The sequence below is a fragment of the Macadamia integrifolia genome, chromosome 9, assembly GCF_013358625.1.
Source record: "Macadamia integrifolia cultivar HAES 741 chromosome 9, SCU_Mint_v3, whole genome shotgun sequence".
Classification (NCBI taxonomy): domain Eukaryota; kingdom Viridiplantae; phylum Streptophyta; class Magnoliopsida; order Proteales; family Proteaceae; genus Macadamia; species Macadamia integrifolia.
Genome location: NC_056565.1, coordinates 11797925 through 11813609, shown reverse-complemented (window position 1 = coordinate 11813609; position 15685 = coordinate 11797925). Strand labels below are relative to the sequence as shown.

Genomic DNA, 15685 nt, shown 5'->3' with positions numbered 1-15685 from the left:
AACAATTAGTAATGTGCTTCATTTGTCTTGAATGTTTCTGTTTCTCTACACGAGTAGTTGTTAGTTTAAATTTCACCACCGAAATTAAAATCCTTTTCAACTTTACACCTTCAGGTAAGGGCACAGAGAATTTTTAAGTGCAAACACCCTGAAGTTTAACATCAACCCTTTTTCAGTTTAGTTTTCACCACTGCATAAGATCAACATTTTGGAGGAGGTGAGGTAAAACTTTTACCGTAAGAACCCAAAGCTAGAAAGTAATATCACAAAGTCACAAGGGTTCTGAGAACCGTAGATCTGGGGGTCCTGGACCCAGGATCCCTTTGGCCTCCTCAGGTACCTCACTGTTGATGCCAATAGGTGGCTCTAAATTGCCGCTCTTTTCATCCTCTACCACAGATGTTTGATGTCTCCAGCCACTTCCATGCCATTCCCTCTGCAACATCAGAAGAGTAGAAGGGAAATTTAGAGACACAGAAAAGTTTGAAAGCCACCAAAAATGATGCTCTAATTCATTAGAAACACTTGCTTCTTCATGAATGTGACTTCCATCCTGCAATGTTGGGGTCAAAGCCGGAGGGCCAGCACCAGGATCGGGCTTTTGAAATATAAACGTGGTATATAGGCCTGCAACATAGGAAAAGCCAAGAATAGGAAAGGATGAATAATTGACTTCAATGGACACATGGTAACATGTCAATGCAGAGAAGAAAAGTTCACTGCATCACCTAGTAAGTCAAAAGACCGAGGAAGAAGTTTTCCTCTTGGATCTACAAAGTTTGGACCAAAACTGTGGAGCATGCCTGCAAACTGCACTCTTTTGGAGACAATTCAAAACAATTTAGCCATTATAGACCTCTGAGATGTCCATAAATAAATAATTGAGAACATGAGCTCCAACAAAGCAACACTTTAAGTATGCCATAACAGAAGTCGAATGAACTAAAGAATGCCCAAATGTCAGATACTTGTTCAGACATGAGGATCGCAAACACCCATAGTGATCCAAGGGTAAAGAATACTTGTCACCAAGCAAGATTAAGAGAATTAAATAAACATAGAATTTGAGAAAATTGCAGAAAAAGATCCATGGGCATGAAAATTTAAGTAGCTTCCCAAGAGGTAGGTCTGGAATCCCCAATTTGATGGAGACTTGCCATGTATTAATTACAGCACAGAAAGGCATTAGGAAGGTCAGAAGGGAACTATTTCTCAAGCTTATCCTTGAGCTCTTTTATTGAATTCTCTAAGGAGTGGTCACTAATTTGTATGACTGACTTTTCTATCAATATTTCTTGTTTTAGTTGACTTTTCTTTATGGACTAAGGCTTCCAAAATGGCTCAGCCCAAATATTTACCACATGGGGGATCGGATGGGCCCAAATTTTGTGGACAGATAGATCCCAAGGTCCCCTGACTACATGTCAAGTTTCAGCACAAATGGAGTTCTCCAAATGGCAAATACCAGGACTACGGGAGGCCGGGAGGGTGCATAGACATGCACAGATGGCTGAAAAATACAAGGATGCATGGATATACAGTTTGCCATTAGCTTCAGAAAGGTGTGCAGACTGCAGCCTATATCTAGTAAATTTTAATGCTTCACAAACTTGTTTGTGTGATACATGGGTAGGGTCCATGAGAAATAGAGTTCGAGAAAATTTCAGCCCCAAATAAGCTGAGGACTGTGGGATAGTGTGGCAATGAAGTAATCTTACAAAGCCAACTGATGATGCATACTTACTATAAACCCTCAAACAGTGGTCAGACAAACTATAATACCAAATTAAACATCAATATATACAATCTAGAAGCGAAGCTGAAAGGGAAACAGAAGACATAGCTGTAACACAACAACTAAATGTTTTAAAAAGGAGGGGGGGGGGGAAGGAAGAATATACATCCAGGAATCAGGAGCATATCAGAGCCAAACAAATGAGAATTATAAATTGAAAAATCCAAAAGTTACCTATTATCATCATAAAATTCAGTCAAGTTTTGAATTTCCACATATTCGAGACCAACCTCTCTGGCTAACCTGTCATAATCAAGGATTGTATTAATTGTTAAATAATAAAAAACTAATACCTAATCAAACACCCAAACCAAAAAAGGGAAGGAAGAGAAAAAGTAAGTTTTTTAAACCTTATGAGGCTGGGAAAATGGACAAGACAATGGGTTTCAGAAGCAATATCATTAGGGAATTTCAGCTGGTATTTCTTTCCAAATAATGGGAACCTGGAAAAGGATTTGGACATTCAATTAGAAGAAGTGCCAGTTGTCATAGTAAAAGGTCAAGCAGAAAACAGAAACCCAAGGGAAATTGTTAGCGTTGAAGAATTTTGTAGAATACATACTTCTCCTCCTCGACTTCAAATGTGATCATGTAATTCTCGGACCGAATGCAATTAGGAACAATGTTAGGCTTCATACCACTTCCTTTGTTGTGGGATGCTTCAACATTTTTCTGGTACTTAGCCCTAATTTTGTGATGGTTAGATAAAGCATAGTAAGAATGGAAGATTTTATCAGTGACGACATATTATTGGATCCTGGAGGTTTGTATTTGCTTTCAATTTACAGTTGGTGTAAAATAATCATAGAGAATGGTTGGTTGTCGCAAGAAGCTGGAAATTGGTACATTCTATAGTGTAATACATGCAAGAGAGTTACAGAGATGGGATCCAGAATCTAATAGGTCAGCACAAAAAGAGCTTCAAACACACAATTCATCACTATAAGATGGTCAAAACTATCTGCTTCACATGTTACTACATCATTTACAAAAATGTTTATCCAGAGTAATTTACACCTACTCAGCAACATCGATCATCCAAAGATCTAGCAGACTAAGATTACGGTTGAAAAAGTTCAACAGAAACAATTCAACCTTAAGCATTTGCTATTATGTTAGAGCTCAAGGCCTAAGTTATATCTTCTCACTTTACAAGCATGTGTTACCAGTATGCAAAGTTGTAAAAGCTTACACCATCATACATAAGGCAAAAATGTTTATTAAAGCTAAAAGGAGGGTAGGCAACCAAGGTTTCCAAGTACAACAAAGAACCACCACACCAGGGATGAAAACAAAAGCTAACCAGAATAGGACTCATGCAAAATCATTTCCCAATTGTAATTTATGCATAAAGACGTAAAAATGAGAAGTGCTGAAGCCTAACAAAATTGAAGACAATGAAAAAGACACTGAAAACTATTTTCATAACTCTGCTTTTCAAGGAGTTATCATCAAATATCCTATGGTTCTGCTCCTTTCCTAGGATATTTAAACTGTACATTTTAGTTTAACAGAGGCAACTGTCCATTCATTTACTTCATGAAAATAGGAAGATACAGGCCTAAAATTAAAGGTATAAGTATATATACATCTGTCACATGCTTGCGAAGTACTAAAAATTTCAGTCCAATTGATAGAGAAGAAAACAGATATTTAATTCCATACCATATGGTAGAGGAGTCAGGTGTAATACCAAAAAAATAACCTCCTGGTTTCAGCAAAGATGACAAATTATGCAAAAGCCTCCTTGCTCGCTCCTCAGTTTCGAAACACAACTGGTACGGATATTCCTTAGATACAATGTATACAAGGGAATTCATCACAGTCTGAAAAAGAAAATAGCAAAAGAGGGTGACTCAACCTGTAAATGTTGCAAACAGCAGACAATATCTACTGGGATACCCTTTTCCTGCAAGAATGATTCCAGATTTTCCTGTCAAGGCGGCATAAAAAAATCAATCAAAGAGCACACAACAAATGATTCATATTTCTCAGAGTAAATGTACCAAAGTTTGGAATGCAACACTCAGGATCCATCATGACAGCTGGACTTTCTTTTCTAATTTTGTCAACCATTGACGAAGAAGTTTGGTTCATTATGCAACACTCAGCTGTGATCTCTTGTGCAGGTTCCATTATTTGGACACACCAAGAGCTATCTGGGGCAGGACTACTATTGGCAATATCAATACGCAAACCTTTTGATTTCTGCTTTGCAACTTCTCATTTCCACAAGAAGGAATAGCATCCCTCATAGTCATATTATTACCCAGCCTTTCTATTGTTAATGATTAAGAACTATGATAGCTGGCAAACATACAGGCACTAGCGATACTTCTTAGGATTAAAATCAACTGCTCCAAGTTGAAAACTAAAAACATATTCTGGATTACCTCGTTCATGTAGTGAATATAATAAATGCTGACATTAGGGCTATGTTTGTTGGGCAAGAAACGTAGAGGGAAAAACAAAAAAAAAAGGGTTAAGGACATAAGCTTTGTGTCTCTCTTCTCTTTTTTGCATTCTTCTCTCTCTGGCTAAACAAAAATATCCTAGAGTTAGCTTCCCATCTAGCAGTCCATTTCATATTCAAGCTAATGTCCACCTAAGTTAAGATATCAAGATCATCAGTTACCCGTAATTGGATTTCATGGACAGTACGATTCACAACGGTTAGTGAAGGTAACATAAATTCCACTATCAAATAACAGAAATTAAACCACTAATCATGCAGCAATGGAAGCATCAAAATGTGAAGTAGTAAATTAAATTCAAAATTTTGTATGGTTTCTAACCAAAAGACAAGCTGAAGGAAGAGAAACAGTATGCAAAGCTCACCATACAAGGATCAACTTCACAGAATTCTGCGGTATAAGACTTCCTTTGACTCTCCCATAACTCCCGAGCTTCGGTGATTCCAGACGTCGAAACATCTACAACATTCCGTCTACATTTAGAATTGCAACAGACTGCGAAAACGGAAAGACACACAAATGCACAACAAAGAAGAAACCAGAAGTTCTCAACCGAAAACTTATCCAATAGTTTCAATTTCCAAGGTTTGCTTACCAATTCCAATGTAGTGACCAATTTGGGCATCGTCCCACTTGTCTAAATCTCCTCCGCCTCCGCAATACAAATCGCAGACCTTCAAAACACGAATGAGCAAGAGATAGAGAAAGGAATCAGGATACCTCGTTGCGAAAATTGAGAGAAAAATCAAAGGAAGAGGAGAAGAAGCTAGGGCACAGACCGTGGCATAGGGGGAGACGAAGATCTTGATAAGGGCTGTCTTAGCGAACTCGTAAAGGCGATAGTGAGTCGATTCGGTCCGCGGGCATTGGAATGAACTCAGCATCGTTGGTTGGCTCGTTACAATGGAGTCGGTGTCGGAGCTCAGCTCGAAGAAGACGAGAGGGATTTCCCGCCTTTATGCCACTCTCCTGCGTTACACCCCACTAAGCTTTTGGCTTCAAGTCTTCAAGTCTGGCGCAGGGTGAAGACTATCGATACAAGTAGGGGTGTCAACCGATCGGGCCGGTTCGGTTTTGGTCGGGCTTAATCGGGCTTGAAGACTTTCAAAGGCTACACCGTGTCCGTCCATTTAACTAATCGGGCTTAGTTATTGAGGGCATGGTACACTTTATATTCGGTCAGTCGGTCTCGGGTTATAATCGGACCACCTTAATCGGGCTTTAGTCGGGCCTTAACCGAGCTACGGACATGTTTAATGTTAAACGGGCTTTAACCGGTTTTTAAACGGGCCCTCTTTAAAATGTGCTATTATATTCCGGCCCACTTATGCAAGCCCAAAAAAATGACAATAAATCAATAAATGATACAAAATATAACCATTATTTAAAATGTGAACATGTCTTTACTTTTTAGTTTTTATTCTTTAATTTGGGGGGTAAAATAGGTATTTTACAATCATTAAAGGGTCGGGCCAAGTCGGTGCACAATAGGCCGGTCTCGATCGGGCGTTATTCGGTCGGTCTCGGTCGGGTGCCCGACGGTCCAAGTAGCAAAACCGAGACCGACCATTTATAAACGGGCCGGGCTCAAGCCTGACACGTTTAATAAAAAGTCCGGGCCAGGCCGGTCTATAAATGGTCGGTCCCGGTCGGTTTAGTCGGTCGGGCCACGAATTGACACCCCTAGGTTCAAGGATGCAAAGTGACCTTACTTTTTCATGGTAAGAAGGGGTAGAGAAAATGCCTCGAGCCAATGTCTGAGTACTAGGTGCTACAGCGCTGAAATAAGCCATATACTCCCAAGAAAAGATCGAACGACTTTCAACAAAAGGGAACATGTGCAGATCATTTCTAGACCATGTAGACACCTCACTTTATCACTTAGGGGCTGCTCGGACAATGATGAGTATCTTTTAAGGTGTAAGGATCTTGTATCTATAGAATTGACACATTCACAAATCATCTACATTAAATAACCAAAATGCCTCTAAGGGAAAAATCTTATATGAAATATGGTTCTATGTTCGAAAGTTGCCGAGAGGTGTCGATGTGGAATATTTTGTCATACCCCTATTTTGGGAAGGAATTAGGCTCATTCGCTTCCTATTTAAAAAAAAAATATTATATTTTAATGATTTGGATTTCCTTGGAGACAATCCTTGTTGGCAAATATAGTCCCATATGCCCAATTGGAGTATGCAAAATATGTAGAAAATCGGCTTTTAAATTATCCGTGTAGAGGAATGATTACTTTGTAACAAACCAATCAACTTGTAGCCTTTCTATTAGTTAGTTGCAGTTGTCTTTCTTTAGTTTGTTTCATTATGTTAAGATAGTTAAGGAATTAATATCTCTCAGTACATTTTTGTATAAATAGCAATTTGATAGTCTTTGTTCATTACCTTCCACATGGTATTAGAGCCATTGCTAGGCAAGCTTCATCTTCTCCCCTTCCTCCCTCCAGTTTTCAGTATTTTCTCTCTATTAAACTAGATCGTCATAACTACTTACTATGGAAACCATAGTTTCTTCCATTGCTACAAGACCATGAATAGTTGAGCTATATTAATGGGTCTTCTCCACCTCCAGACAAATCAAGTTCTACCAACTTTGCTTGGGTTAAACATGATCAACTTCTCCTCAATTGGGTTCTTTCCTCCCTCTCTAAATCAATTTTGATTCATATTGTTGGTCTCTCTACTTCACAAGAAGTGTAGCAATATCTTGAACACTAGTTTTCCCATCATTTAAAAGCACGATTGATGCAACTATGATTTCAACTACAGACTATCAATAAAGGAGCAATGTATGGAGAAAAATCTACAAAAGATCAAAGTTTTTTCTAATAATCTCGTTGGAGCTGGACAATTTGTCTCCTCTGATGATTTGGTTTCTTATATTCTTGGAGGTTTAGGACCTGATTATGAGTCTTTAGTCACTAAATCTTCACACGAGAAGATCACTTTCAACTTGAAAATCTATATAGATATCTGAAGAAATTCGAATCTCTGAATCGAATCCACCATAGATTGAAGATCCTCACCATCAACAGACCTCTCTACTCGCAATACTTCTAGTCAAAACATATCAAACTCTTGTCCAAATCAATTCTCTCGTGGTAGAGGTTGTGGGCGGTTCTTTAACAAAGGGGCTCAGATATACCAAATTATTGATCAGTTCGTTCATCTGGAGGTTTTCAAGGCTCTTGATTCTCTTCTCAAAATGACTTTAAGGTCACTTGCCAGATATGTGGTAAACAAAATCACTTTACAACACATTGTTGGTACATGTATGAGAATCCATGGAATAACAATTCTCCTCATGCTTTTCATGTCCAGCACACTAATCCCTTCTACTTGTTGGATTCGAACTAGTATCCAGACACTGCTGCTACCCACCAAATCACTTCAGAGTTAGAAAATCTTGATATTTAAAGAATCTCTTAGGGCACAGATTAATTACTGGTTGGAAATGGTATAAGTCTATAATGCAACATCTCATATCCTGAAATAAGGGAATGGAGCAACCCTCATGGGCGAAGATCGTAAGATGGAAAAAAAATAACAAATAACACCACAGTAGCGGAAATGATTTCATAATTCCATCATTAAAATATCAACGCAAGTGAACAAACTACTCTATGGCCTCATATATTGACAACATTCACATTGTTCACATAGTTTGGTCTATTCTTGATGGCAATACTATATACGCACATTGAATGTTAAACGTTGTTCTCATTTCACTGACTCACATAAGAAGATAAAAATATACACATCATGACATCATCCAAAAAGAAAACAAAATAGGCCGACTTCAACATTTATTCCTTTTTCACCCATCGGTCTCTCCACCGTCCCGTGGTAAAGACTTTGCAAAAGAAAGATTTCACAAGGGGTGAGCTAATATATCTCAATGAGATACAAAAGTCATTCAACTTAACTTCAAATGCAAAACACAGTTGTATGTACATATATAAGACTAATTAGTACTCTTATGAGTTAAATCAACATCACAAGCTTCAAACATTAGGCATAACACAACTTCCTCTTCAAGATCACTTCAAAACTACCACATGTGAGTCTCACTCCTTCTATGGCTAAGTGAGAGGGATCACCACACCCTCACTCCTCCCTCATTAAGTGAGGTACACCACAATAGCACAAAAATACTCACTCCTTCTTCCCCTGCTAAGTGAGGTTCACAATTGATACCCTCGCTCCTCCTCCCCCCGCTAAGTGAGATCTACATGATATACTATAACACACATTTATACCACAATTCACAATAGATTCATATAACATGCACAATTTTCCACTATCACAACAATTATCGTTGGCATTACTCATAGATATTACACACACTATTTCGATGATAATCATAGTCTCAATTCACACAAGCATACATAGATTCAAAGTTAAGGAAATGACTTAGGTATGATCCACTCACCTCAAAAATCACAAGTACAACTCCAAGTCATAGCACCAATTAGCAAGCATGAGTTGAAAATCCATGTCACAGTTCACCTTAAAAAAAATAAAAGTGGTTTAATAACCAAAGGGAAATCCAAACCGGAGGTCTCAATGGGCCCAGCCCAATAAAATACTCAAAATCACTAAAATAGATCCCAATTAGTTCTCTAATTTACCCTATCGGCTCATTGGTTGCCCACTCCTACAACCAAGTGGCATGCTGGCATCTAAACCAGTAGCCACTACTAGTTAAAACTTGAGAAAAAAATAGGGTTTCTAATGCAACTAGTGCGCACCTGTTCCTTCGGCGGCACACCGACAGAGCCAAGCAGCCCATCTGTTCATGCCCATAACCAGGTTTTGAGCTCGAGATTCGGGATTTTGGATCCAAATCTAGAACCCCAACACTCCCAACACTCAACATGACATATCTTTATGATTTCAAGTTAAAATAACTCAAATAACAAACAAATAACACTTCTAAATTAACATGCATCAACATCAAAACAATTTCCACATTTTTACCCCCAAATTTCCAAATTCTAATGGGTTTCTTACAAACCCAAGACTCTCACTTTATGTCCTCTTTCTTCTCTACAGTCTCAACTCTCACAAGCTCTCAGAAACTTGTTTGAAGTAACAAAGTAAATGAAAAATGAATTAACTCTTTGATTTGTCCATTAAGGCTTTGTACTGTAACGATTCTGTTTTTTAAACTTGATTCTAGGTTTGGCATACTTTTTTGCATTTCTATTTTTTTTGGAGTGATTCTACATCTTAAATGATGTATGGTAACCCAAGAAGAAAAATGATTCTGTAAACTGGAAGAAATAGAAACTTGTATGGTTTGCACTTAACAGAATTGTTTATGTTAGAAACCAACATTTACATAAAATGTCGTCTTCACCATGGGTGTCAAAAATGAATTTTGATTACATAATAGCTAAAGATATAGTGCACCATCATGCAACCGCTCTCTTAATTATACTATTGAAAATACCTCATTCAATACATCAACATTCTTTGTCCACCAATTTTCAGATCTTTGACCATTCTAAAGGCAAATGAAACCACTCTACTAACTCAGGAGCTGCAGTTTAATGTTCCATAGTTTATCATATTGGAGAGAAAGGAATGCAAGAGAGATTTCAAGGGACTGATAAATCCAAAAGGCAGCTTTCTTAGGGTTGATGTTCAGATTAGAGACTCATCTAGAACTTGAATTTTCTGCTCCTTTTGTTGGTTAGAGGTGCATTTATTTCTCTTTCCATCTCCTTGTGTTCATGAGGCCCATCTTTAAGGAGATTATAGAAGTTTAATTGACATCATGTGGACTGAACTAACATGTTAGCTATAGAGCCCTACTTTTTAAACTCGGTTTAATTATCGGTTGGTTTGGTTTGGTCTTGCAGGGTCTGAATCGGAACAGGTTGATGCCGGTGCCTTGTGGTTCATGACGGCAAGGGTGACATCAAATGTGGGGTGGCCGGATAAGATTGAGTCGGTACTCGAGATGATCAGCACGCCTGAGCCGTGCCCTCGTACATATCATAAGGCCATGTATGAGTAGGAAAGGTACGTTATCATACTTGAATGATAGGAACTTGATCCACAACACGTGGCGAGAGTGAAGTGCACGTTATGACTCCATTTTCCTCCAAAATATAGCAAAGTTGGCTTGTTTGGCCAACTGATGGGTGTCATTAGTAGGTGTGAGACTCACCAGTGTGACCCACTTGTTGGGGTATTGTGGACCCCAGAATGCCTGGCTTGGATAAGCACGTATGTTTGACCTCCTCATCGTAATGAGGTCTTGTATGCCTGATGATGTCAGCTACATCACCTGGAATCACAATTTAATGCACTTTAGTCCATAAATGGATGAAACCAAATAGGCTTTACAAGATATTTATGAACCAAGGTATAGATAGCCTTTATAACTCTCTCTCCCTCATTTATAGTTTTTAGCAAAGTTGGTGAGGGGAGTAAAGAAGAGGGAGAAAAGAGGAAAAAGGAAAGAAGGAAGAGGAAGGATGCTTTTCCCTTGGATTCTGGAGCTGCATCTTACCTCTCCGTCGCCGGAATAGTGTCTGGTGTCTTGAGATTTTCATTTTGAGGTAAGTAACACCATAAACCCTTGAGATATGATGAAACCCTCTTTGTGTATGTTGAATCTGAAGGATAATGGAACCCCTCCATGATTTCCTTGAAGAATTTGAGAAGGGAGACAAGGATTTGGGAGTATTTGTGGTGGCATTTGAGTTTATGATAGAGGATCCCAAGATTTGGGATTTTTCCAAGTGAAGGTTTGATTTCTTTTCCCCAAATCGCATTAATGGCTACGATCCATGGTATAATCAGATAGATAAGGCTTAGAATGTATGGGAAATGTAGTGGGAATCATGGGTTCCAAGAGTTAGAATGGAAGAAAGAAGGAAAACATAAAAATACGAGAGAACTGACAGGTAAGACCGATAGGTTCCTGACCCACCGGTGTGACCTACCAGCCACCCATGACCCTTCTAGTTCTACCAACGGGTAAGATCGACAGGTGGCTGACTTGCCAGTGTGACCTACTACCCACCCTTGACCCTTCTAGTTCTACCGGCGGGTAAGACTGGCGGGTGCCTGACCCGCCTGTGTGATCTACCAGTCATCCCTGACCCCTCTGGTTCTATTGGCGAGTAAGACCGATGGATGCCTAACCTGCCAGTATGACCCACCGGTCTAGGCAGACTACACAGGTGGGTTCTCCTACCCACCTGTAGCCCAAATGAGCTCCGATTGAACTCAAACCCATTGACAACCTTCTTCACGCTATCATATGCATCGTGACCATATCCTACATCATTTATAGTCCTGATTTGGATGTATTTCTAAATCCTTTATCTGTGCTAGGTTTCAAGAAACTCATCTTCTCACTCAGGATCTTACCTGTACCGCGAGTGCTGATTCTTTTACAAAATTTTGTAAGTGGGGAGAGGACTTTGATCTTAATTTTTGGAGTGGTTTTGGCATCCTTTGCATTCAAAGACTATTTTGACATTCTGATTTCCATTTCCATACATATGAATTATGAATGAATAATGCATTTAAAACTGAACATGTTGTATCTTAATTTCCATATGCATGATTACTTGGTTGAATCTTGAGAATGGATCATTTGATTGCAATTGCTTGTGTGCGTCTTTCTTTCCATTTACTGAGATAGTGAGCTCACCCCTCATGTACACACATTTTTAGATGATTTTGTAGGTTACTCCATAAAGAAGCCCGTGCCGTGCCCCACTGACGAAGCCCCAGTGGGGGATTGGTGGTCCCTGAAGAACTCGAACACGATGAAGGCTGCCCGTGTGAGGGTTGCATAGCAGGGCAACAATGACAGATTCCATTGACTGTACTCCTTTTTATTATTTTGGCATATTTTCCCTTTTGTGCTCTCGATAGTTAAATGGCTATTTCTTGTCTAAATATCATGCCTACAGGCCCATATGTAATTATACTATGTATAACAATTCGGGTATCAAGAATATGTGGAGAATTACAGGTAATCATTTGTGACAAGACTTTCGCTGTATTATATTATTATATTCCATTGATTACTTGTGGCATGCTGTGATGTGGTTACTTTATCAGATGATCCTAGTGGTTTTGGGTTACCCGGAGGGGACCAGGTCACCGGTCCGGTTCTATGTGAACTAGGCATGATAACGGTGGTATCAGAGTGTGATGCTCCAATCACACACAGCTTACAAGACTAAGTTCTTAGAAACCCAAATTTAGACAAGGGGTTGAGGAGAACCATAAAAGACTTCAAATAAAAAAATTAAAAATATATAATACTTAAAAATTTTTTCATGATGTGTTTGTAAGTTGAGAGTACCAAAAAGTTGCATACAAGAAACAAGATGGCATAATCACATAAAATTTGTCCATACATAAGAAGAGAATTCACAACATAATCACATTCAGGAGTCTCTCCACATACTAGAGAGCTGTTCCAATAATTAAAGACTAGAAGAGAAGAAGAAAAAAAGAAGGGGAAAAGAAGACAGAATTCCCAAAAAGTTACATCCCATAAGAAAGGAAAGAAAAGAAAAGAAAACCAGCAATCCTATCAGTTCTCATCGTCATCGTCATCAATGTCAATGACCTCCTCCACCCATTCTCTTGAGTTAATACCTAAGCGGTAATTATATTAGTCAAATCGATGGTTCACCAAATCCATGTCATCTTGAAGATGCCTTAGACTCCTCGCCATGTCCCTAGAGGCTAAGTCCACAGCATGGTCTATATCATTGATGTCTACAATCATACTCGCTTGAGTTTCCTTCATAGCTGCTTACCCTGTTAGGAGCTTCTTCTGACCCTCCTGTAGTGACTTTAGCCCAGCCATCAAGCCCTGGAAGTCAAAGGCCCCACCTGGAGATGGTGGAACTGCTCTAAGGGGGACCTCATCCTCCATCTCCACATCCATCTCTATATCCTCCTTCTCTTTGGGGATATAGTCATTGTCATCCTCCTCCTCATCACCCTCCTCCTGGGCTGCCTCCCCCACTATAGGCTCCATCAAATGGATCTTATGCAAGATGCCCCAAGAAAATCTGTCCGAGGGGACACTACCCACCTCACCCTTAAGGTCCACATGAAAGTACTCGAAGATCTTTGTAAGTGACCGAGAGTAGGGGTAGTTACCGTTTGTAGGATGGGCTGCATGGTACTCCATCGTCTTTATAATCACATACGGAAGGCACATGCGGGAAGAACCATCTAATGCAGTGCAAAGGCAGTAGGCCACATAAGCAGCCATGAAGTTCACCTGGTTCCGGTGGCCAGCCCGAGGAAGTAGGTTGAACTGAGCCAAGCGACTGAAGACCCAGACCTCAGGATGGAAGGATGTCTCGGACTCAGGTTGGACCTCTCTACCCTAAGTTAGTCTGGTAGACGTGCTTCTGGAAATTCTCGCTCATGTGGGGACCCAAGGCCCTACCCCTGGGAGGGCAATAATACCACGTACCCTCTAATGAGATGCCCAAGATCTCCACCAACAAATCAATAGGAAGCTTGATGTTTTGACCCTTTACCCAGCTGGTGAGGGTGTACATCCTATCATCATAGACCACCTCCAAGTTACAATAGAATAGCCGCACGAGGTTGGGATAGCCACGACGGTCAAAGGATAACATGGGTTGCCAACGGAGGGCGGTGAATCACTCGAGTAGCCAAACTCAAACAAGGTCCTCCACCACAACAAGTTTCTCCATCAATACAGATCTCTTGGTGAATTCAACCCAAGAGCATGTAGCCTTAAGACTGAGAAATACGTAGTCGTCATAGTCCTTGAACTCCTCGGATAGGTCTCTAGCGGGTCGAGCCCAGGAAGCAGAAGAGCCGAAAGCAGAACCCCTCTTGTTCCTGCTAAAGCTTGCCCTCTTCTAGATGAGGAAGCTGCTCCCTTGCCCTTGCAAGAAGACATTATGCAAAAGGGGGGAAAAGAGATGTAAGAGAACTGATAAAGTGCTAAGGGGAAATTGCAAAACAAAAGGGGAAAGTAAGAAACAAGGCAATATGTTCTTAAGGAAAGGATTAGTGAAATTGACACACCCTATATTAAGCAACATATAATGGGCAAAACATGTAGCATGACATATGAGGGAGAAGAAGGCAACGAATACAATGCCAATGTTGAAATGGAGCTACATGTGAATGGAAATTGGAAAGAACCATATGTGGAAAAATGCACATTATAGAGAATTCGATGTTTGATGTAGTACATTAGTAAAGACAAGAGATGAAAGCCTTTATTTAAGGTATAGAAATATGAGATTGCCAAGGTTAGCAATAATTCAAATCATTGGCAGTTTTTCCAAAGGAAGAAAAAGGGAAATTTATAAAGAAAAGAGAACAAACTTAGTACATCCAAGGCATTGGGGAAAATTGTTGGCAATAACATATGAGGGAAGGTCTAAATTCTTGAAAATATGTATATATTGGCATATTGAGGTCAAAATGAGTGAAAGCCCCAAATTTTCCCAAGAATACTAACCTAGAATGGGGAAAATTCATGCCAAAGTGTGGAAAGTGATGCACATGTGCAATGTAGTATTCCTACCACTAATATGTAACCAAATGTGAAGGTATGGACTCATTCAATCTTACATTGTGTAAGGAAGAAAAGGAAAAAGGGGAAAACCCTAAAACAGTAAAAATTTGGGAAGATAGAGTTGTAAATCTATGGAAATGATGAATGTGATGATTAAAGGTGAAAACTATGGAACAAACAACATACATACATACCACATTCTCTTTATTTGGAGGATTATCAAAGAAAATCATATTCTTAAGAGCATGGGACAAAAACAATCAAAATCTCAAAGGAGAAGGAGAAAAACCACTTACTTGATATGGAGAACTGAGTTGAGGAGCTTGGAATCCGAGTAGGCGCGTGAGTAGGGCTTGCAAAGGGTGCCTAGATCCTTCTCTTGGATTCCTTCGGTGATTTGGAGAAGAGAGGAAGAAGAGGGAAATGAAAAGTATTAAAAATAAGGGCTTTTCTTCCCTTAAGATAGAAATAGCGACAAGACCGACGGGTCGCCACCGGCGGGTCGTGAAAATGACCCACCCGCCAGTACAACCTGCCAGTGTGGGTTTTTGGACCAAAAATCCCAAAATTTTTGGGGATTTGATTTTTAAACCTTGTAAACCCCATTTTTATGAGAATTATTTGCTGATGTGCTACTAAACTTCATGCACGCTTATGTAGGGTAATTATGCTATCTCGTAGAATTCAATACTTTGGAGTGCGTGCTATAATAATCAAATGCACTATGATTGTGTAATGGGAGGCATGATGTGATTTGATCTTGTACTTCCATGAGATGAATGTGGCACTTAATTGTATCAAATCTTGATGCAATCCAGGTACGAAGCAACATGGTATGTAC

General features: G+C 39.6%; 1 protein-coding gene across 4 annotated transcripts in view; it reads right to left on the bottom strand.

Moving 5' to 3' along the window:
* The window catches only part of LOC122088284 (mRNA cap guanine-N7 methyltransferase 2-like), a 5377-nt gene extending 99 nt beyond the window's left edge, over window positions 1–5278 (bottom strand). The window contains exons 1-11 of one of the 4 annotated variants that reach the window (XM_042657486.1): window positions 5049–5278; window positions 4865–4943; window positions 4634–4728; window positions 3657–3728; window positions 3461–3570; window positions 2358–2480; window positions 2146–2238; window positions 1970–2038; window positions 729–817; window positions 530–627; window positions 1–436 (exon numbers count right to left, since the gene is read on the bottom strand). The exon at window positions 1–436 is cut by the window's left edge and continues 99 nt beyond it. In XM_042657486.1, coding sequence (XP_042513420.1) covers window positions 272–436; window positions 530–627; window positions 729–817; window positions 1970–2038; window positions 2146–2238; window positions 2358–2480; window positions 3461–3570; window positions 3657–3728; window positions 4634–4728; window positions 4865–4943; window positions 5049–5153 — 1098 coding nt within the window. In that variant the 5' untranslated portion in view covers window positions 5154–5278 and the 3' untranslated portion in view covers window positions 1–271. Of the gene's footprint in view, window positions 437–529; window positions 628–728; window positions 818–1969; window positions 2039–2145; window positions 2239–2357; window positions 2481–3460; window positions 3622–3656; window positions 3729–4633; window positions 4729–4864; window positions 4944–5048 lie in introns of those variants that run through there. The other 3 variants (XM_042657488.1, XM_042657487.1, XM_042657489.1) reach the window with 3 other exon arrangements.
* Between the last annotated feature and the right edge of the window lie 10407 nt (window positions 5279–15685).